Source organism: Muntiacus reevesi, chromosome 2, assembly GCF_963930625.1.
Source record: "Muntiacus reevesi chromosome 2, mMunRee1.1, whole genome shotgun sequence".
Taxonomy (NCBI): Eukaryota; Metazoa; Chordata; class Mammalia; order Artiodactyla; family Cervidae; genus Muntiacus; species Muntiacus reevesi.
The window spans coordinates 108,519,138-108,543,803 of record NC_089250.1 but is presented as its reverse complement, the minus strand read 5'-3'; the positions used below and the strand labels follow the sequence as shown (position 1 = coordinate 108,543,803).

The following is a 24,666-nucleotide window of genomic DNA, read 5'->3' as shown; positions in this document are numbered from 1 at the left end:
TTATATTTAGGGCTGTCAGATTTAGGGGAAAAAACAAAGCAAAAAACTATTTGAGACATATTTACACTTAAAAATTATTTGTTCTTTATCTGAAATTCATATTTAATTGGGCATCTGGCAACCCTATCTGTACTTCTGTATATTCACCATACTGTAGAGCAGTTTTTAACTATCTTCCTTGTTAGAGGAGACACTTTTTAAAATCAGACTGTATCTTATTTCAGAATTAGAAATATCTGGGATATAAAAGGGCTCAAAAAGATTTGTGGAAAGAATGAATGGATAAATAAATGAATAGTTTCTATATTCACACTTTTACAGTTTCTAGCTACATAATATTATCTCTGAAACACTTTGTCCCTAAACCTATATTCTAGGCTGTCTTTTTTTGTTTTATTTTGTTTTAACCCATATCCTTTTTTTTGATAGTGTGATTTTAACATTTTTATTTTATTTATTTATTTTTATTGAAGTACAGTTGATTTATAATGTGCTAATTTCTACTATACAACAAAGTGACTCAGTTATACACATATATGCATTCTTTTTTAATATTCTTTTCCATTATGGTTTATCCCAGATTAGATACAGTTCCCTGTGCCATATAGTAGGACCTTGTGGTTTATCCATTCTAAACTTGCTAGTCTGACTTATTAACCTCAAACTCCCAGCCCATCCCTCTCCCTCACCCACTTTGCCTTGGCAACCACAAGTCTGTTGTCTGTGTCTGTGAGTCTGTTCCTGTTTTATGGATAGGTTCGTTTGTGCCATATTTTATTTATTTATTTTTGTTTTCTTTTGTCTTTTTTATTATTAACATTAGTAGCCTTGAGATATGTTTAAATTAGAATTGTCACTTTGAATGTTCACATTAAGATATACTATAATTTGACTTATGAGGACTTTTTTAATTTAAAAAGTCTCTATTGGAGTATAGTTGATTTACAATGTTGTGTTAGTTACTGCCACATAGCAAAGAGTCAGTTACACATGCATAGATATCCACTTTTTGTGCCATATTTTAGTTTCCACGTATAAGTGATATCATATGGTATTTGTCTTTCTTTTTCTGACTTACTTCACTTAGTATGGTAGTCTCTGGTTGCATCCATGTTCCTGCAAATGGCCTTATTTCAATCTTGGTTATGGATGACTGGTATTCCATTATGTGTGTGTGTGTATATGCATCCTCCTTATCCATTCATCTGTCAGTGGACATTTAAGTTGTGTCCATGTCTTAGCTATTGTGAATAGTGCTACTATGAACAGGGATACATGTGTCTTTTTTGAATTTTTTGAATTATGTATCTTTTTCAGTTATAAATTATAGATGGGTAAAATGTGTGTGTGTGCAAAATTAAATTATGTACCATAATTAAAGTATGTACCATAATTAGAGTAGTGAAGCCTTTCTAAGTATTCTGCCCATGCAGAAGCCACAGAAGGAAAACAAAATACATTTTACATAAGCAACTATAAGATATCACAAACTGAGATACAATTTGCAATTCTGTTCTGTACTTTCCCTTTAAAGAGCTCCTATATACCAATTAAAAAAACACCTAGAACCTAATGGAAAAATGCACAAAGCATATGAAAGAGATATAAAAATTTCACAGATAAAGAAACATAACTTACCGTTAAACATGTGGAAAATGTTCAATCTCACTTTAATATGAGAAATAAAATTAAGGAGAGATTCCATTTTCATAATTAGCAAGATCACAGAGTTTAATAATGTAACATTTAGGCAAGTATGTTATCAAATTGTATTAACTTTGCCAAAAATGCTGACAGAGGAACCTAAATTTAGAGGAAACAAGGATTGAGAAACAAATACCATGAGAATGAAAAAAGATGAATCCAGAGGTGAGATACTCTCTATAACTGTCCTGATGTCTTCAAGAAAGCAGTGCCATATTAAAAAAACGTATGTGGGAGGAGGGACAGTTGTAAATGAAAAGAACATGAAGAAGCAGGACAGCCAATTGCAACATGTGTCCTTTGACACAAACCAGCTACAGAATAAATTTTGGGGCAGTTGAGAAATGTTAGATGTAGACTGGGCATTAGATGTATTAAGGCATTATGTTTAATACTGTTATGCATATTTACTAGATGTGATAGAGGTGTTGTGGTTATGTAGGAAAGTACTGTATTTTGGATTTGTATACTTTAATATTTGGGAGTAAAATGTAAAGATGTCTGTAACTTACTTGGAAGTATTTCCACAAACATGAAGCAAATATATGCTAACTATTGCTAAACCTCCGTGATGATTATAGGGATATTCATTATACTGTGTGTGTGTTAGTCACGTCCAACTCTTTGCAACCCCATGGACTGTAGCCCACCAGGCTCCTCTGTCCATGGGATTTTCCTGGTAAGAATACTGGAGTGGGTTGCCGTTTCCTTCTCCAGGGGATCTTCCCAACCCAGGGATTGAACCTGGGTCTCCCGCATTTCAGGCAGATTCTTTACCATCTGTGCTACCCATTTTTACATATTTGGAATTTTTCATAATAAATATTAACACATACAAGGAATGATGCTGCAGTGAAAAACCTGGTACATACCTTGCATGCTCTATAAATTACTCCAAGGTGTGCTAAGTCCTATGCTAGGCAATATGGGAAGATCTGGAACAGTGCTTTTCAAACTACAGATGGTGATTTTCAGTCTTTCTGAAAATTGACTGAGGGAGTCATGACCAGTAATTTCTTATACATGAAATAGAATAGAAAATATCTAAGGATTTTGAGCTACTAAGGATGAATATTATGTGAAACTTTGTTATATGTATCAATAAATTTATACTTATGTGTGTATATGATTATGATATAAAATCCTTTTTAAAAATAATTGGCATGGAAAAAAGTTTAATAAGTCACTGAGAAGATCCAGTATCTCCCACTGGAAGTCACTAATAATGGTGCCTTCTCGAGTTTCCAGTTCATTTCTCTTAACTTGATTTTCTTTGACAGTGTTTTGTTTGTTGCACCTTGATTATCTCATTTGTGAGTTAGACATGTTCTCATTTCTTTGTTTTGATTTTTCTAGTAACAGTGACTGAAGTTTTACCAAAGGAAAAGAAACAGAAGGAGGAGAAGACCATGGTTCTTGGTCAAGCTGTGGTGGACCTTCTTCCTCTACTGGAAGGTCAGATGTGTGATTTGCTCAACAGCAGAAATAACAAAGCTCATAAAACTTAGTTCCAGAGAAGTACAAAAATCACCCTCAGTGAATTTGAAAAGATGAGCACAGCTGTCTCTGCAGAACCCTTCCTTTTTTGGCTTGACTTGGGCTTCTTTTCGCAGGAGAAAGTTCGTTTGAAACAATGGTGCCGCTCCACCCTGTGCCAGGTTCGCCCATAGAACCTTTTCGATCAGGTGTGAAGGTAATCAGAGTTTTAACTCTCAACATTTCACTCTGATGTTCAGTCAAGCCTGTCTGCTCTTAAGGTTCAACTTAGTTGAGTCTAATTCGTCAGGCACCTTCTTTGCTTCTTTTCACAGGCACACACAGGGCTAGGATCTGGGAAGCAAAGATAAATAAGGCAGAGTCCTGCCTTAGGAGTTCATAGCCCACACATCAAAAGTTATGGCCACCAGTTAAATGATGGGGTGGAGTATATGGACGCAGAGTAGTTATCTGTTACTTTGCCCAGGGGTATATGTAGGGAAGGTTTAACCGTAAAAATACCTCTTTCACTATGTCCTGATGGGTTAAGTTAAACAGTACATGGACGCACCTGACAGTTTCTGTCATGGTGGCCTCCCCTGACCCCTGGAAGAGGGGAAGCATGAATTGGTAGGCTGTGCTACTGGTTTGTGTTCTGGGCTTTGTTTCACAGTTTCGCCTGGCATCAGTAGCTTCTTGAGGCACTGCTTTTACCACTCCTGTGAAGGTACACTCACTCTTCAGCAGGTACCACAGCTGTCTTCTGTTTTGCACATGTAAAGGAGAGAGAAAGGCCTAACTGTCCCAACTATTCTGTATGCATTTTCCTATTCAACTATTGAGGTGGGCCCTTCCTGATTCTTGTGGATTCTGCCACGATCCACTCCTACATCTGCTGTGATTCTCTCCTCTTATTGTAGGATGTGATTGGTTTTTTCCAGTTTTTTTTTTGGTAGATCTGATTTAATTTGCTTTCTGTCTTTCAAGGATTCCTAAAACTGTGTAGTCCAGTGATGGCATTTCTTGTTCTTGGGCTGTTATAGCATTATTGTTTTATTGATGATAAGGATAATCATTTAGTATCTTTCTGTCATTTCATATGCTGGAGAGAGGTAGATATTTGAGCTCAGTTTGCCTTCCTTGGTCCAGTGTCCCAGCCTCTGTACTGTTGATTTCCTTTAAATCACTGTAGGAGAAAAGTTAGTCAAATGATTTGTCAGTCCTCATGACCTCTGCTCATAATATTCCTGTGTTTAATTGTTTCACATACTCAAGAAAAAATATATGACAAGAGTTCTTACTAATTTTATATATTAGCATATATACTAGTTTTTTCAAGACTCAGAGACTAAAATGATATAAACCTGTCCTTGAAAAGGAGACTTCAATTTGTCATCTGGTATTCCTTGTCATATTCAATAATACAAATTAGAAACCTGAGGGACGTTTCACTTATCTTCTCAGAGACATATTGATCAGAGATACCACATTCTCCAATGTGTCTCTTTCTTAAAAATCTTCCCTCCCTTTGGTATTCTGATTTCTAGCTCACTGACTATACCTTCTTAGGTTCCTGCATTGCATCTCTTTCCCCTGGTGGTGGTGGTAGTTACTAAGTCATGGCTGACTTTTTGCAGCCCCATGAACTGTAGCCCACCAGACTCCTCTGTCCATGGGATTTCCCAGGGAAGAATGCTGAAGAGGGCTGCCATTCCCTTCTCCAGGGGATCTTCCCGACCCAGGGACTGAACCCAAGGCTCTTGCACTGCAGGCAGATTCTTTACCAGCTGACTCACCATTGAAGCACCTCTCTTTCCTCTGTCTGTTGCTTAGTATGAAAGTTCTGTCCTTGGTCACCTTCTTTTCTTAGTCTGTGTTCAACTCCTAGGGGAGAGCTATCATCCATAAATTTGTGGGGAAGGGTATCTACCATGAATTTAACAGTTCCGGTATGCTGAAGACTTCTAATTCAGCAGCTCCAGCTCAGACCCCTCTCCTGAATTTCAGAATGTCAGACTTTACAATCACCTACTGATTTCTCTATAATGAAATTCCACTCAACATTTTAAAACTGAAGTTAGCATCTTCCTTTTATTTTATTTTGGGTAGTGGCATCACTCATTCATAAATCATAGGACATATACAGAATCTATATTACTTCCATGACTGCTCACCTGGACTCTGATACTAATCTGCAAATTGGCCCTCCGCCAAATTCAGCCTTTTCTATCTCCTCAGTGACTTTGGACTCTCTCTTCTTAGCTTTATTCTTAACTTTATCACCTTATAATCTCTCACCTGGAACATTACAAGTAGACTTGTAACAACTGCTTTTGCTTCCTTCCAGTTCTGCCTTCCCACTGCTTGCAGAGTAACTTAAAAGTAAATATGATCTCATCTTTTCCCCTGCTTGCTGCTGCTGCTGCTGCTAAGTCGCTTCACTTGTGTCTGACTCTGTGCGACCCCATAGACAGCCCACCAGGCTCCCCCGTCCCTGGGATTCTCCAGGCAAGAACACTGGAGTGGGTTGCCATTTCCTTCTCCAATGCGTGAAAGTGAAAAGTGAAAGTGAAGTCGCTCAGTCATGTCCAACTCTTCGAGACCCCATGGACTGCAGCCTACCAGACTCCTCCATCCATGGGATTTTCCAGGCAAGAGTACTGGAGTGGGTTGCCATTACCTTCTCCACTTCCCCTGCTTAGCACTGTGTAATTCATGAATTCACTCATTGCTTACAAGTTAAGGTCCAAATTCCTGAGCAGACATACAACAATCTTTGTAATAGGTACCTGCCACTTCTTCAGTATCATCTCTCAGCACTCCTTTCCTTGTGCTATGTTCTAAAACCCTGAACTACTTACTTACACCTGAATTGGATATACCGTGTTCTTTCAGTTCCTTTTATATAAACTCTTCTTTTTGTCCAGAATTTTTTTTTTTTCTGCATCTACTCATCCATATTGCAAACTCTGATTCATCTCATAAAAATCAATTCATTTGTCAACCGTCTTTTCCTCCTCCCCACCTCAATAGTTAATTATACTCTTTCATTCTTGGTGCTCCTTGTCTAAGGTATTTTGTACAGGTTTCTATTATAGCATTTGTCATAATTATGGAATTATAACATAAATTCTATGATGAGAGGGGCTCTGTCTTTTTCATATTTGTAGTGCTGCAGTAAAGTGCCTGGTATATGATTAGCAATTAATATACATTTTAAACTTACTTTTTATTGTATCCTGTGTGAAAGTGTCAGAGATACATATGGGTATATCTCCCTCTCTATATGTGGGTGTATATGTGTGTATATAAAAACAAGATTTATTAAAAAGCACTGCATTTGCCAAATCAGGATTTCTGTTGGAGATACAACTTGGGAATTTCTCATTAGTAGGATATTTAATTCTTTAACAGGAAAATTAATTATTCTTATTAATGTTGATTCCCAAGAAATAAAATGAAAATGAACAAATTCTTTTCTCCTCTAATTAAAAACACTTGCTGTCTTGTCTGCCCTACTTGGATATATTACTAAAGTCAAACATTGGTCAGTCGCTCAGTGGTGTCCGACACTTTGTGACCCCATGAACCACAGCACGCCAGGCCTCCCTGTCCATCACCAACTCCCGGAGTCCACCCAAACCCATGGCCATTGAGTCGGTGATGCCATCCAACCATCTGATCCTCTGTCATCCCCTTCTCCTCCTGCCATCGATCTTCCCAGCATCAGAGTCTTTTCAAATGAGTCAGCTGTTGGCATCAAGTGGCCAAAGTATTGGAGTTTCGGCTTCACATCAGTCCTTCCAATGAACACTCAGGACTGATCTCCTTTAGGATGGACTGGCTGGATCTCCTTGTAGTCCACGGGACTCTCAAGAGTCTTCTCCAACACCACAGTTCAAAAGCATCAACTGTTAGGCGCTTGGCTTTCTTCATAGTCCATATATGACCACTGGAAAAACTATAGCCTTGACTAGATGGGCCTTTGTTGAAAAAGTAATGTCTCTGCTTTCTAATATGCTGTCTAGGTTGGTCATAACTTTCCTTCCAAGAGTAAGTGTCGTTTAATTTCATGGCTTCAATCACCATCTGCAGTGATTTTGGAGCCCAGAAAAATAAAGTCAGCCACTGTTTCTGCTGTTTCCCCATCTATTTGCCATGAAGTGGTGGGACTGGATGCCATGATCTTAGTTTTCTGAATGTTGAGCTTTAAGCCAACTTTTTCACTCTCCTTTTTTACTTTCATCAAGAGGCTCTTTAGTTCTTCACTTTCTGCCATAAGGGTGGTGTCATCTGCATATCTGAGGTTATTGATATTTCTCCTGGCAATCTTGATTCCAGTTTGTGCTTCTTCCAGCCCAGTTATTCTCATGATGTACTCTGCATATAAGTTAAATAAGCAGGGTGACAATATATAGCCTTGACATACTCCTTTTTCTATTTGGAACCAGTCTGTTGTTCTAGGTCCAGTTCTAACTGTTGCTTCCTGACCTGCATACAGGTTTCTCAAGAGGCAGGTCAGGTGGTCTGGTATGCCCATTACTTTCAGAATTTTCCACAGTTTATTGTAATCCACACAGTCAAAGATTTTGGCATAGTCAAAAACTTAGATGCTTTTCTGGAACTCTTTTGCTGTTTCGATCCAGCGGATGTTGGCAATTTGATCTCTGGTTCCTCTGCCTTTTCTAAAACCAGCTTGAACATCTGCAAGTTCATGGTGCACGTATTACTGAAGCCTGGCTTGGAGAATTTTGAGCATCACTTTACCAGCGTGTGAGATGAGTGCAATTGTGCAGTAGTTTGAGCATTCTTTGGCATTGCCTTTCTTTGGGATTGGAATGAAAACTGACCTTTTCCAGTCCTGTGGCCACTGCTGAGTTTTCCAAATTTTGCTGACATATTGAGGGCAGCGCTTTCACAGCATCATCTTTCAAGATTTGAAATAGCTCAACTGGAATTCCATCACCTCCGCTATCTTTGTTCATAGTGATGTATCCTAAGGCCCACTTGACTTCACATTCCAGGATGTCTGGCTCTAGGTGAGTGATCACACCACACCATTGTGATTATCTGAGTTGTGAAGATACTTTTTGTACAGTTCTTCTGTGTATTCTTGCCACCTCTTAATATCTTCTGCTTCTGTTAGCTCCATATCATTTCTGTCCTTTATTGAGCCCATCTTTGCATGAAATGTTCCCTTGGTTTCTCTAATTTTCTTGAAGAGATCTCTAGTCTTTCCCATTCTATTGTTTTCCTCTATGTCTTTGCATTGATTGCTGAGGAAGGCTTTCTTATCTCTCCTTGCTGTTCTTTGAACTCTGCATTCAAATGGGTATATCTTTGCTTTTCTCCTTTGCTTTTTGCTTCCCTTCTTTTCACAGTTATTTGTAAGGCCTCCTCAGACAGCCATTTTGCTTTTTTGCATTTCTTTTTCCTGGGGATGGTCTTGCTCCCTGTCTCCTGTACAATGTCACGAACCTCCATCCATAGTTCATCAGGCAGCCTGTATATCAAATCTAGCCCCTTAAATCTATTTCTCACTTGCACTGTATAATCATTAGGGATTTGATTTAGGTCATACCTGAATGGTCTTGTGGTTTTCCCCACTTTCTTCACTTTGAGTCTGAATTTGGCAATGAGGAGTTCAAGACCTGAGCCACAGTCAGCTCCTGGTCTTGTTTTTGCTAACTGTATAGAGCTTCTCCATCTTTGGCTGCAAAGAATGTAATCAATCTGATTTCAGTGTTGACCATCTGGTGATGTCCATGTGTAGAGTCTTCTCTTGTGTTGTTGCAAGAGGTTGTCTGCTATGACCAAATCTTGGTAGCCCTACTAAAGAAATTCATTCCTAGAGTTTTTCATGCTGCCAGAAGTACTTTTTCACCTTTGAATAATAGAAATATGTTAAAGAACATGATTTTCAAATATTTAATAAAAAACAAATTTTTTTCAGCACTATATTTATTTTATTTTTTTCATTTATATTTTTTTAGTTGGAGGCTAATTACTTTACAATATTGTAGTGGTTTTTGCCATACATTGACATGAATCAGCCATGGATTTACATGTGTTCCCCATCCCAATCCCCCCTCCCACCTCCCTCCCCATCCCATCCCTCTGGGTCTTCCCAGTGCACCAGCCCTGAGCACTTGTCTCGTGCATCCAACCTGGGCTGGTGATCTATTTCACCCTTGATAGTATACTTGTTTCAATGCTGTTCTCTCAGAACATCCCACCCTTGCCTTCTCCCACAGAGTCCCAAAGTCTGTTCTGTACATCTGTGTCTCTTTTTCTGTCCTGCATATAGGGTTATCATTACCATCTTTTTAAATTCCACATATATGCGTTAGTATACTGTATTGGTCTTTATCTTTCTGGCTTACTTCACTCTGTATAATGGGCTCCAGTTTCATCCATCTCATTAGAACTGATTCAAATGAATTCTTTTTAATGGCTGAGTAATATTCCATTGTGTATATGTACCACAGCTCCTTATCCATTCGTCTGCTGATGGGCATCTAGATTGCTTCCGTGTCCTGGCTATTATAAACAGTGCTGGCTGCGATGAACATTGGGGTGCACGTGTCTCTTTCAGATATGGTTTCCTCGGTGTATATGCCCAGGAGTGGGATTGCTGGGTCATATGGCAGTTCTGTTTCCAGTTTTTTAAGGAATCTCCACACTGTTTTCCATAGTGGCTGTACTAGTTTGCATTCCCACCAACAGTGTAAGAGGGTTCCCTTTTCTCCACACCCTCTCCAGCATTTATTGCTTGTAGACTTTTGGATAGCAGCCATCCTGACTGGCATGTAATGGTACCTCATTGTGGTTTTGATTTGCATTTCTCTGATGATGACTGATGTTGAGCATCTTCTCATGTGTTTGTTAGCCATCTGTATGTCTTCTTTGGAGAAATGTCTGTTTAGTTCTTTAGCCCATTTTTTGATTGGGTCATTTATTTTTCTGGAATTGAGCTGCAGGAGTTGCTTGTATATTTTTGAGATTAATCCTTTGTCTGTTGCTTCTTTTTCTATTGCAGCACTATATTTAAATTACAGAAATAATCATAAAATACAGACTGGCAATAAAAGCACCCTAATCTCACTCACTCATGTGCAACTATTGATAACATTTCAGTATAAAACTTTCTGATTCCTCTTCTATATGTATTTGTGTTCATACTTGCCCTCAGAAAGGAAGGGATCTAAGTTTGAAATAAGGTTCCCTTCTTGGCTTTATCTCTAACTTATGGGACCTAGAAAGAGTTATTTGAATCCTCCATATGGAAATAATTAAACCTGACCTTCTTACCTTGAACAATGATGTGAGATTCAAATGAGATAATGTAAAAACTGGAGAGGCCTCTGGCGTTTTGAAATTTCTGTGTAATTTTACTCTTTTATAGCAGTGCAGCCTTGAAGTTAAAGTATTTGTTGCGGAGCCCTTATTGACCACAGCCCAGATCTCAGGAGGCAATCTTCTGAAGGTCACATTGGAGGCTGCCTACTGTGTGCCTGAATCCTTCATGCCAATAGGGCCGCTGCAAAACTACATGGTTGGTATGCAAGTTCCGTCAGCTGGAGAGGTAAAGACTTACAGCCCGATATTTATACATGTTTAAACACTCATATGGCCATCTCTTCCTCACCTTCTAAGATTTTATTCAAAGCAAACTCTGTTAACAGCTGAGTTTTTCAGGCTCAAAAAAATCAAGTTTACTTCTGTTTTATACATGGATGTTAATTGTATAGTTTATACGTTACATATAGCTTATGCATAATTTTTATCAATAAATACATATTTATTGTGGAAAATATGTAAATCACTTAAAAACTGACAGTTTTTGAAAGTCATATTTCTACAATGATTACTTTTTTGCATATATATTGTAAATTTTGTATAGTGTTTTGCATTATAGTCTTTTAGTTCCAAGTTATTTTCTTAGTCCAGATTTCTATAGAATGATGTGTATGGGTCTTTTGAGGCTCTTAAAAGAGTTTTTCAAATTGCTTGCTAAAAAAGTATAGTTAGTTTCATCTGCTTCATTGCCGTTTTACACTTTTTGTATAGAAATCTCCAAGTCTTTTTCACCATTCAGCACTCCCACCTGCAGTGCAGTTTCTCCAATATTTACCAACTCTTGTTATTTTCTTTTTTCATAATAGCCGTCTTAATAGGTATGAAGTAGCAAACCTTGTGTTTTTTATTTATATTTCCCTAATGAAATAAAAATTAAAAGATGCTGAGCATCTTTTCATGTGCTTACTGGCCATTTTATATCTTCTTTGGGGAAATATCTCTCCAAGTCCTTTGCTCATTTCTGACCTGTGTTGTTTGTCTTTTTGTTGTTGGCATTTTAGGAGTGCTCTATGTTTTTTAGCTGTTAATCCCTTATCAGATATGTGATTTATAAGTATTTTCTCCCATTCTGTTGGTTGCCTTTTCTTACGCTGGTTAGTATCTTTTGATGCCCCAAAGTTTTCAATTTTAATGAAGTTCTGTTTATCCATTTTTAAATTTTGTTATAACCAAGAAATCATTGCCAAATGCGATGTACAGAGGCTTTTCCCCTGTGTTTGCATCTAACAATTTTATAGTTTTAGCTGTTATGTTTTGGCCTTTGATCCATTTTTGAGTTAATTTTTGTATATGGTGTTAGGTGAGAACCAGTCTCATTCTTTTGCATGTGAATAACTAGTCTTCTTAGAACCATTTATTCGAAAGACTGTCCTGTCCATATTGAATAGTTTTGACATCCTTAATTTTGTCAATTTTTGCTAGCATTGTTGGGTTTTTTTTTTGAGGAGCAGATTTTCAAAGATTGTTACTCTACTATACCATAAAGGCCCCTACTTCACAGAAGTTTTAAAACTTAACCAAAAGAATTAGAATAATTGACTTACAGGTTATGCCGATTTTAACTTTTATAATAGACTACAAAATTGCTTTCCATAGTTACACCTATTTACATTTCCATCAACTATGTGTAAGAATACCATTAACTTTACAGTACTGTCAACACTTAATATTTTCAGACTTTGACTCTGCCAATCTATGGTTTAAAATGATATCTCATGGTTTTAATGTGCATTTCACTTATTCATGATATTTAGCATGTTTTTATTTAAATGTTGGATTTTCTAATTTGCTTTTCTCTAAATTGTCTATTTATGGACTTTGCCAATTTTCTGTTGCAAATTTATTTTAGATGAATTGCAATATAAAAATGTTTATATTTTTAGCCTTTGTCACGTTTGTTTTGTAAAAGAATTTTTAAAAAGGTACATCATGACTCTCATATAAATATAAAAAGAAATAAAGGGATTAAACCAATTCAAACAAGAATCTGAACAAATGACCCAGATTTGTTCAGAGGTAAGGTGGTTTACCTTTTCCTGGTAAGCAACCAGGAAAGTTGTAATATATTTGCTGATAATTCAAAACTTATCATCAGCTATAGGGCAATAATCAGTTATATTTTTACTGGACAGAATACATGTGCATATCTATGGACAAGAATAATTTGCATTATTATCAATTTTCTATAAATTACAGAATTATAAAATAGCACAAACAAACGAAGGACATAGGCCCCTCTTTAGACTCAGATAATCACAGAAGGGTCTGTTAGACAATACCTGATATTCCAATGAAAAGACACTTCAGTAATCTTTTTTTGTCCACTTCATAGTCTTTTACAGAATCTCCTGTTTTATGGTATTTATTTCTGTAGAAGGACTATCCCATCTTCTTCAAGAATGGAACTCTGAAGCTTGGAGGGGAAAGAGAACCTGTTCCTCGGCCCAAAAAATGGCCTATTGCCAACATTCTGGCTCCTGGAGCTAATAACATTCCTGATAGTTTCATTGTTGGTGGTCCTTATGAGGAAGAAGAAGGTGAACTCAACCGCCCTGAGGTGAAAGAATTACATGGTTTTTTGGTGGTAATCTCAGTGCACTGACATATGATAAAACATGTTTGCAGTTTGTAAATCACTGTAACTCATATACATCCATGACCTCTTAAAACAATTATCAATAAAAATTCTGATTGAAGTGTTTCCTGACTTAAGTCCAACAAGCTAAATAATTGATTTAATTCGTATTTTACTCTTTATCTCATTTGTAATTTGTTTATTTATGAGTAGGTTATAATACAGTCACAAGTTGAAAAAGCATTAAGAGATATGCAGTTAAAGTCTCCCTGCTCGTCTTTGTCTCTTCTTCCTAATTCCTTCTTCGATCATCACCCTGATAGTTAATCTTTACTATAGTTTCTTGTGTTCCCTTTTGGATACTTTTTTATGAATACAAATAAAGCAAAAGTACATAGTTAAAGGAAGACTCAGAAGCAAAAACGTTTAGAAAAGTAAAATTTCCTAAAGATTCCTCACAAAGGGTTCAAGGGAGTCAGATTTCAGAAAGACTGGCTTAAGAGACATCAGCATGGTAAAAGTCGGGGATCAAATTGTTTTTCTTTAGGAAGTCCAGATTTACAGAAGGTATTCAAAGTCTTGCTGTTTTCAGAACTAGAACCTGTCAGGAAGACTATGCTGTTTTTGCTTTATTTCAAGTGTGAAGTGTCTGTTTTTAACTGAGTGTTATATAAAGTGCTAATCATATTGGAAGCATGGAAAAATCTGTTTTTTTCTTCACATATCATACACACAAATACCTACATGTTATTCTTTCCCTATCATTTTTTTCCACAAATGGTGACATACTCACATACTTCTGCAACTGCTTTTTTTGCTTTATAGTATATCATGGTGATTTTTCCCACATAAATATACAAAGAGCATTCTCATTCTTTTTTTTTATTTGTACTTGCTATATGATATGAAATAGTATGAACATACTTTAATTTGCTTAATTAGTCTCCTGTTGGTGGACATTTAAGTTGTTGAATTATTCTTTATATTCCTTCCTTTCCTCCCACCTTCCCTCTCTCCCTCTGTTCCTTCCTTCCTTCATATTTTACTACAACATATAGTTGTCAAGGGCATAAGAAATTCTGTAAACACATTTGCAAATGTGTCTTGAACAAACTGATAAGCATTAGTGGAAACATTTGATGAAGTAATATTATAGTAAGTGGTTGAATTACTTTAGCATTTGATTCTAAATATTTTAAATAGTGCCACTTGGGAAGCCCAGAGATAAGGCTAGCAGTATTTTAAAAATATTGTGTAGTGTCTTTTTTCATCATTGTGATTACTAAAAATTCATGGTTTACTTTTATTAATATTTTCACTTAGATCAGATATTTTATTTTAGATATTTAGATTTTATGTTCCATTTTAGTTTTAATAACTAGTTCTCAACCTTGGTTGCTCATCACAGTCACCTGGAAAGCTTTTAAAACAACAGTGGCCAAACTCTAACCAGGTCAATTGTATAAGAATTTACTTTTAAAGTAATACCATATAATGCCCAAGTTTTGATTTTTTGTTTCTAAAAGCTTTCAGATAATTCTAATATGCATCCAGGGTTGAGAATCACTGATTGAGGCTATGTGAATGAATATTTGACAGTTAGTATCGGATTGATAAAAGGATAATATAAGTAATTTATTCTGTGTACTTTATTAATAGTAAAGTACTCAAAACTTTAAGATGGTGTTAGTGTTTTTAGTAGTAGTCATACTTAGAGTAGTAATAGTAGTAGTAATAAAACTACCATGATCAAATCCATTAAAGAATGCCCTCAAATGGAGCTGGAGGCCACCATGCCATACTGAGAGAATAAAAGTCTCTGTCTTATGATTTTATAGGATAGGGAATTTAGGAACCAAGCAGAATGCATGAAGAAAAGGATTACTTGGGACTTGGAAAGTCGCTGCTATCTTGATCCTCCTGCAGTGGTCAGGTAGGAAGAGGGAGGGAGTATTTCTAACCAATGGAGACTGTAGGTGGGAAGAAATGTTTTATTATACTTTTGTTTATTTACAATTGAGTTAAGGTGATCTGAGATTCTCTTCTACCACATCTGCTAATAGCAGGCTTCTAGTGATGGTGGTTTAACCATGGTGGATTCTTCTCTTTCATATAAAAGAAGGTCAGACCTAGTATGTACGGTGGCTCTACAGTACTATTAGGTAAGCAGGCTCTTTCTCTTTGCTCTACCTTCTTTAACATATGCATTCCATACACAAGGTTATCTTATGGTTCAAGATGGCTTATTGGCTCTCTAGCCTGCATGTTCACATTCCTGGCAGAAAGTTGGAAGAGGCAGCTGCTCATGGATTACAAAAGGACACATGCTGGCTGTATTAGCCCTTTTTGTAGAACCTTCCTTCATCTCATTGCCCGTCTCTCGAAGAAAAAGAGACTTAGGAAAGAGTGGTTTTGTTGGACACGTTGTCACCCATACCAGATCAGGATTTATTTACTAAAGCAGAACATGACACAGTTTTGTGTGCTTAACTGTCAATCTCCGGTGACAGTGACCTAGTGATTAGGGAGAAGTGAGAAATTAAGGATTATCAGTATATGTATTATCTGAATGAAAAAAATATATATATATTTTTTAATTAGTAGGCTATTTTTAGAAGTTTTAGAATTATGGAAAAATTGATCATGTATTTCAGAGTTCCTATATACCCAACTTGATCCTAGTGTATATTATAAATGTACATTGTTAGATTTGATTTGCTGATACTTCATTAAGGATATATTGTTGCTATTATTACTTTGAACAGTTATCTATTTGACTAATTAAAAGTAAGAAAAAATTTAAATTTATTTTACCTAAATCTGTTTCATTCTGATTCTCTTCCTGTCTTTATATGGAGCCACATTTCTGACCCATATCATATCTTTTTCTGTGAAGACTTTTAGCAGTTCTTGCATGACAGGTTTACTGTCCACAACTTGTTTCCATTTTTGTTTGACTAAAAGTCTATCTTTCCTTCATCTTTGAAGGATAATTCCAGTAGATACAGAATTCTAAGTTGGTAGTTTGTTTCTTTCAGAACTGTAAGTATTACATATCATTCTCTTCTTGCTTTCATGATTTCTGAAAGGAAATCCAAGATAATTTTTATCCTTATTCCTCTATAGGTAAGTTTTTTTTTTCTCTTGACTTCAAGATTTTCTTTCTCTTTGGCTTTGTACAATTTGAATATGATATACCTAGGTGTAGTTTTATGTATATATATATATATATATATATATATATATTATGCTTGGTGCTCTCAATTTTATAGATCTGTGGTATCTGTCATTAATTTGGTAAAATTTGCAGCCATCGTGACTTCAAATATTTCTTCTGCTCCTTTCTCACGTTTTTCCCCTTCTGGTATTCCTATTACCTTTTGTAATTATCCCACAGTTCTTAGATATTCTTTTGTGATTAAAATTTTTTTTTCTCCTTTCTGTTTCAGTTTGGAAAATTTTTATTGGCTCAGTAGCTTCAACATCACAAATTTTTTTCCCCAATTATGTCCAGTCTGTTGATAAGCCCATTAAATTAATTTTTCTTTTTTGTTAGTGTTTTTGGTTTCCAACATTTCCTTTTGATTCTTTCTTAGAATTTCCATCTCTCTACTTATATTACCCATCTGTTCTTACATGCTTTCTACTTATTCCATTAGAGTCCTTATCACATTAATCAGTTATTTTAAATTATCTCCCTGATAATTTCAAAATCTGTGTCATATCTGAGTCTAATTCATATGATAGCTTTGCCTCTTCAGATGGTATTTTTCTTGCCTTTTGGCATTTCTTATAGTTTTTTTTTTTTTTTTTTTGAAGGCTGGACATTATGTTTTGGGCAGTAAGAAATGTGGTAATTGGGTTTTCAGTGTGAGGTGTTACGCTGACCTGGTTAGGAGGCAGGCCGCATTTAATGCCTCCTGTATCTGTGAGTACTGGGGGCGTCAGTGTCCTTTCACCCCTTCCCTGTTGTCTCTGGGTTTGCTCAAGCTTTTTCCCAAATAGGGTTTGTGTTTGCAGATTCTCAGTTATAATTCACTGCTATTATACTGGATCCTGTTGAATGGTGGTAAAGTGTTGGAGAAAGGAAGTTTTCTATAGTCCTGTGATTAAATCTCAGCATTTTAATGAGTTTGAGTCCCTCGGTTGTGACTTCCTAAGTGTGTCTTTTTTTCTTCCTCTTCGCATGTGAGAGAGGAAGGCTAAATAGGGCTAGAGTTGTCTAATTGCCCTTTCCCTGAGCCACATAAAACTCTGATGAAGGAGTTTCCCTTACAGAGCAGGCCTTTATTACAGAGAACACTCTGGACATATTTTAATAGTTACTTTTCCCGTCTTTCTCCGTAAGACTATTTTTCTCCTGTTTTCACCATAAGAATCTGATGGAGCTCCTTGATTTAAACCCCAAGAAAGTGTGGAGACTCCCTAAGAGTGGGCATCCAGGAGTTTTTAACTCTCTGGTTTAGTTCATTCTCAGTCTTTTCATTTTCAGTTTTTCACAATTATCTTTAAAGTGTGTTAAACTGGCTCTAGTGGCTTCTGATGCCTATAAGCTGATCTTAACTATGCTTCTCTGTACTTGCTTGTTTCTCTATATTTCAAGGTGGTGATTTGCCTTGTGAACTTAATTCTTAGGTGGATCTAAGAAAACTCATTGAATTTTTATTTGAACAGCTTTTTTCTTGTTGTGAGGACAAGAATGACAGCTTTCAGGCTCTTTAAGTGTCCAAGGTGACACTGGAAGTCCTGCTGTGATTACTTTCACAGTAGAAATAAATGTATTTTGTACTTTGTGTGTACTTGTTTGATTATTTCTTTAGAATTAATCGCTGCAAGTAGAATTTCTGGGTCAAGGACTGTGAACATTTTTAAAGACTTTTGATTCATATTGTCAGACTGCTCTCAAAAACTACAATTTGCTTCTCCTAGCAATATAGTATAATTATTTTTGGAATTTTATAACTATGAGAAGGTTTTAAAAGTTCACATACCGAATAAGAATTTTTGCATATAAGTATTCTACTACTTTTAAAGAGAGGAATACTTTATTTTAACCTTAATTATACTAACCCCATTTTTGCATATAATGCTAATGGGCTGATTCTTGATTTGCAGTTTTCAGAAGCGAATTGCTGATTGCCGATTTTGGCCCGTAGAGATCACAAGGGTTCCTCTGGTTGCTGTGCCCAAAGGGAAATCTGCTAAATTTGAAAAGGTAAATTTGTTCACTTAAAAATATTTGTAGAGGAAATGCTGGGTCAGACCCATCCTGTTACTCTGCTTCTAATTCTGATACCAAAGGAAAATGTGAACTCTGTGGCTGCTCCCTAGGGTAGCCAGCTTATTCTAATTTGCTTAATATTAATAATTTCCCAGTTTTAGTGCTACAAGTCTCATGTATCAGGAAACTCCCTTGTTCCTGGCAAATCAGAAGGACTGGTAACCCTAGTTCCCTGTTGTCTACTAAAAATTATTTAGGCTTTATTCTCAGATATCCAGTTTCCCTTTAGCACTTTGTTATAGTTTTACCACAAGTAAAGCTATGAAATAGCCTTTGAATACATCAAAGTAGCTAAATATTGGCTGTATGGTTCAACCTAATACATCTTTCCAAATTTATTTTAGACTGACCTACTTAAAATGTTTTAGCCTGCTAATTTTCATAGATGTGCTACTGTTCTGAAAAGATATAGCTTTGATGAGCCTGGAACAAGTTCTCTACTGTTTTTTGTTTGTTTATGATAAAAATAAATGCATTTGTCCGAATGACTCTATTTCCAGTTCACCCCACTGACTATGCCAACAGTTGCTTCCTATCCTACTGAAGAAGAAAACCACAGGAAGTAGGTCAATAAATATCTACTGCGAAAGACCTTTTTTTAAAAAAACTGAAATATAGTTGTTGCACAATATTGTTAGTTTTTAAGGTGTACTTCATAATGATTTGACACTTACATACATTATGAAGTGTTCACCATAATAAGTCTAGTAGCCATCTGTCCCCATGTAAAGTTATTACAGTAATATTGACCACATTACTTATGTTGTATATTATTTCAGTATATCTCTGTGACTTATATTATATAACTGGTTGTGTGGACCTCTTAATCTCCTTCAGTTGTTTTCTCTCACCCTCTCAATCACCGCTCCGTCGGGCAACTACCTGTTTTTCTCTGTTTTTGTTTTGTTTATTTCTTTCTTTTTGATTCCACATATAAGTGAGATGATGTGGTATTTGTCTTTCTGTATCTGACTTATTTCACTTAGCATAATGTTTTCTAGATCCATCCATATTGTCACAAATGGCAAGATTTCTCTTTTATGGCTGAGTAATATTCCATTGTATGTGTATGTGTGTGTATATATATATGCCACATTTTATCTTTTTAAATAAAGTTATTTGTTTGGTTTTGGCTGTGCTGGGTCTTCGTTGCTGCATGGGCTTTTCTCTGCTGCGCTGTGTGGATGCTCTGCTCTGGTGACACGCACAAGCTTCCCAGTGCTTGTTGCAGTGGCTTGTTGCAGAGCATGGGCTCTAGAGTGTGTGGGCTTCAGTAGCTGTAGCACGTGGGCACAGTAGTGCCTCCCAGGCTCTGGAGCACAGGCTCAGTAGTTTTGGCACTTGGGCTTAGTTGCCCCGTGGCAAGTGGAATCTTCCTGTACAGGGATGGAACCCATGTCTCTTGCTTTGTCAGATGGATTCTTTACTACTGAGCCACCAAGGAAGCCCTTTCTTTATCTATCGATAGACACTTAGATCGCTTCCGTATCTATTTTACATAATCCCGTGATGAATATTGAAGTACATATTTCTTTTCCAGTTAATAATGTTGTTTTCTTCAGGTAAATACACCAAAGTGAAAATGCTCAATCAGATAGCAGGTATATTTTTAATTTTTTGTGGAACCTCCCTAGCGTTTTCCATAATGGCTCACCAGTTTATAATCCCATCGACAGTACATTGTTGTACTGTTGTACTGAGAAAAGACTTTCCTTTTCTCCACATCCTTGCCAGTGCTTATTGTCTTTTGATGGCAGCTATTCTGACAGGGGACTTCCCACATGGCTCACTGGTAAAGAATCTGCCTTCCAAGACAGAAGACACAGGCTTGATCCCTGGGTCAGGAAGATCCTCTGGAGGATCTTCTGGAGGAGGAGGAAATGGCAACCCACTCTAGTTTCCTTACCTGGAAAATCCTGTGGACAGAGGACCCTGGTGAGCTACAGTCCATGGGGTTGTAAAATGTTGGACGCAACTGAGCACACATGCATGCTTTCTTACAGGTGTGAGATATTTCATTGTGGTTTTGATTTGCATTTCCCTGATGGTTATTGATATTGAACATCTTTTCATGTATCTGTTGGTCATCTGTTTACCTTCTCTGGAAAATTGCCTATGGAAGTCTTCTGCCCATTTTTAAATCCAGTTTTGTTTTTCTTTTTTTTTGATGTTGTGTTGTATGAGTTCTTTGTACGTTTTGGATATTAACCACTTTTTGAATATATAGTTTGCAAATATTTTCTCCCATTTAGTAAGTGGCCTTTTTGTTTTGCTCATAGATTCTTTTCCTGTGCAAAAACTTTTTAGATTGATATAGTCCAATTTATTTTTACTTCTGTTTCCCTTGCCTGAGGAGTCATATCCAATAAGTATTGCTGTCAAAGAGTGTATTGCCTCTGTTTCCCTCTAGAAGTTTTATGGTTTCAGCTGTTACATTTAAGTCTTTTATCCATTTTGAGTTTAGTCTTGTATACATTTTGAGACCGTAGGCCAGCTGATTTTTTTGCATGACCAGTTTCCCATCAGCATTTATTGAGGAGGCTGTATTTTTCATTGTGTAGTCTTCTCTCCTAGGTTAAATTAATTGACCATATGAGTGTTCTTTACCCTCTGTTCTGTTCCATTGATCTGTGTGTGTGTTTTTGTGCCAGTACCATACTGTCTTTATTACCCTAGCTTTGTAGTATAGTTGGAATCAGGGAGCATGATATCTTCAGCTTTATTCTTTCTTGAGATTGTTTTGGTTATTCAGAGTCTTTTGTGGCTCCTTTTAGAGCCTTTAGAGCCTCCTTTTGTGGCAAATTTTAGAATTATTTGTTTCAGTTCTGTTAAAAATGCCCTTGGTATTTTAATAGGAATTGCACTGAATCTTTAGTGCCTGGAGTAGTAGTATTTTAACAATGTTAATTCTTTCAATCCATAAGCATGGCATATCTTTACATTTGTTTGTGTCGTCTTCAGTTTCTTTCCTTAGTATCTTGTATCTTGTACTTTTCAGAGTACAAGTCTTTTGCCACCTTATATTTATTCCTAGATTTTTATTCTTTTTGATGTATTTTTAAATGGGAGTGTCTTCTTAATTCTTTTTGGTAATTCATTGTTAGTATGTAGAAATGCAGTAGATTTCTGATATTGATTTTATATCCTGCAAATTTATTGAATTCATTAATTAGTTCTAGTAGTTTTGGGGTGGCATCTTTAGGATTTTCTATATATAATACCATGTCTGCAAACAGTGGCAGCTTTATTACTTCTTCCTTTCCAATTTGGATTCCTTTTTTTTTTTCTTTTTCTTTTCTGAGTGCTGTGTCTAGGACTTCTAATACTATGTTGAATAAAGGTGGTAAGAGTGAGCATCCTTGTCTTGTTCTTGATCTCAGAGGAAATACTTTCAGCTTCTTACTTTTGAGGATGATGTTGGCTTTGAATTTGTCATATATGACCTATATGATGTTGAGATGCATTTCCTCTATGCCCACTTTGTTGAGGGTTTTTAATCATAAATGGATGTTGGATTTTATCAAATGCTTTTTCTGCATTTGTCAAGAAGGTCATATGACTTTTATTCTTCAGTTTGTTAATGTGGTATATTGCATTGATTAATTTGTGGATATTAAGCTCCAGGAGTTGGTGATAGACAGGGAAGCCTGGCATGCTGCAATCCATGGGGTCACAAAAAGTCGGACACGACTGAGCAACTGAACTGAACTGAACCCATCTATACATCCCTGTATTAAATCCCAGTTTGTCATAGTGTACAATCTTTTTAATGTATTGTTGAATTCAGTTTCCTGATATTTTGTTGAGGATTTTGAAATGTATATTCATCAGGGATATGATTTCTAAAACAACATAATGTTATCATATGAAGATAGGACTTTAATTTCTGATTATTGTTTTTGTCTTTTTTCTTTTTTGGGGGTTATGCTGCATATTCATTGCTGAGCATGGGCTTTCTCTAGTTGTGGTGCGTGGGGGTTACTCTGTAGTTGTGGGCTTCTCATTGTGGAGCACAGGCTCTAGGTGCATGGGGCTCAGTAGTTGCAGCTCAGGAGCTCAATAGTTGTGGCTCAGGGCTTAATTGCTCCATGGCATGTGGAATCTTCCTGGACCAGGGATCAAATTCATGTCCCTGCATTGGCAGGTGGATTTTTATCCACTGTACCACGAGGGAAATTCTTTGATATTGTTATAATCAGCAAAATCAAAGAGATTATTTTTAACCTTGTAGAAATTAAATGTGTTTTCCTTCATTTAATTGATTTTTTCCTTGTAAATGTTTTCTATGGCAAACCATACAACCATTAAAAATTATGTTAATATATATTTGCTGACATGTTCTTCATCTTTGTAATGAGAATTTAGATGAGATTAGGGTTGACAAATACATGATGGCAGACTGTCATTCATCCTCCTTCATTCATGGCAGATATTACTGATCAATCGAAGTATTCCTTCCTTTTGAACCCATCCTTTTGAATCCAGATAAGGACATAGAATCTTTGTCAACACAGTATTGTAAAACACCTCCAGTAATATTAGAATTGAAGCATAAGTGAAATCCTGTTTGTCATCACTGGTCCAGATGATTTGTAAGGCTCTTTTCATTTATATGAACCTGTGAACTAAAGCTAAGGCCACAGTCTGATTTCTTTTAAGCTTTTGTTATTGTTGTTTCTTTTTTTTTTTTTTTTTGCAAAGTTTCATTTTTTCCTAAGAATCAACATGGTGAAATTGACTCTTTGGTTGAATATACATTATTAGAGTATTTGCTGATCAAACTACTATCTTTACTATTAATACTGTTAATATATATTATCTCAGTGATCATGGTATTAATAAACACACTTATACATAAATAAGCAGAGACCCAAAATGTCTATATAACTGGCTCAAATCAAGTAACATAGCTAGTTCCTAAAGTCAGGTCTTTGCACTGCTCAGTCAGAGCTCCAGACCTTATGCTACATTACTCTGTAACACTAACAGCTGTCTGTTTTTATTCCCTTAGACTGATGATGAAGGTCAGTTTTCATTTCATGGTGTGGCTTATGTTAATATGGTGCCGTTGCTGTATCCAGGTGTAAAGAAGATTCGGGGAGCTTTTCATGTTTACCCTTACCTAGATAGTACAGTCTATGAAAAGGTAAGAAAAATTAGTATAGAAGTTATCATCCTGATTTATTCTTATATATGTGTTTACTTATATCTTTAGCACACACATCTTTGCAGTTGATATTTGGAAACAGTTGATACACTGGGATGTTAGATATAGAGCCTTGAAGTCTTTTACCCTCGAATCTTAAAAACTTTAGGATAACAAAAAGCCCCAAACTGGAAACAACCCAAATTTCTATCAACAGGTGTTCAGAAAAAAGAATTATGTGGTATAACCATACAATGGAATACTATTTGGCAATAAAAAGGAATGTGCTATTAAATATGCAATGTGGATGAATCTCAAATGTATTATGATAAATGAAAGAAACCAGAAAAAAGAGGGTACATACTATATGATGCCAATGAAATACAATTATCAGAAAGTAGAAAGCAAATCAGTGGTTGCTTGGGAAGAGGGATAGAGGGAAGAATGGATTACAAAAGAAATATGAGAAAAAATTTAGAGATGATGGGAATATTGGTTATTCTGACTGATGAAATTGTATACTTTTAATATGTAGTTTATATTAAAAAGCAGAGACATTACTTTGCCAACAAAGGTCTAGTCAAGGCTGTGGTTTTTCCAGTGGTCATGTATGGATGTGAGAGTTGGACTATAAAGAAAGCTGAGCGCCGAAGAATTGATGCTTCTCAACTGTGGTGTTGGAGAAGACTCTTGAGAGTCCCTTGGACTGCAAGGAGATCCAACCAGTCCATCCTAAAGGAGATCAGTCCTGGGTGTTCATTGGAAGGACTGATGTTGAAGCTGAAACTCCAATAGTTTGGCCACCTGATGCGAAGAGCTGACTTGTTGCAAGAGACCCTGATGCTGGGAAAGATTGAGGGCAAGAGGAGAAGGAGACAACAGAGGATGAGATGGTTGTATGGCATCACCGACTCAATGGACATGAGTTTGGGTAGCCTCCAGTAGTTGGTGATGGACAGGGAGGCCTGGCATGCTGCAGTTCATGAGGTCTCAAAGAGTCGGACACAACTGAGCGACTAAACTGAACTGATAGAGGCATGCATGCGTGTGAAGTCACTCTGTCAGATCTGACTCTTTGGGACCCTTTGGACTGTAGCCCACCAGGCTTCTCAGTCCATGGGCTTC

General features: G+C 36.5%; 1 protein-coding gene across 1 annotated transcript in view; it reads left to right on the top strand.

Annotated features, from left to right (window-relative positions):
* CFAP70 (cilia and flagella associated protein 70) overlaps positions 1-24,666 on the top strand; it is an 81,195-nt gene that overhangs the window by 3,562 nt on the left and 52,967 nt on the right. Inside the window, exons 4-10 of the mRNA XM_065922567.1 lie at positions 3,061-3,159; positions 3,318-3,397; positions 10,586-10,765; positions 12,914-13,096; positions 14,953-15,047; positions 18,230-18,329; positions 23,407-23,541. Coding sequence (XP_065778639.1) covers positions 3,061-3,159; positions 3,318-3,397; positions 10,586-10,765; positions 12,914-13,096; positions 14,953-15,047; positions 18,230-18,329; positions 23,407-23,541 — 872 coding nt within the window. The remainder of the gene's footprint in view (positions 1-3,060; positions 3,160-3,317; positions 3,398-10,585; positions 10,766-12,913; positions 13,097-14,952; positions 15,048-18,229; positions 18,330-23,406; positions 23,542-24,666) is intronic.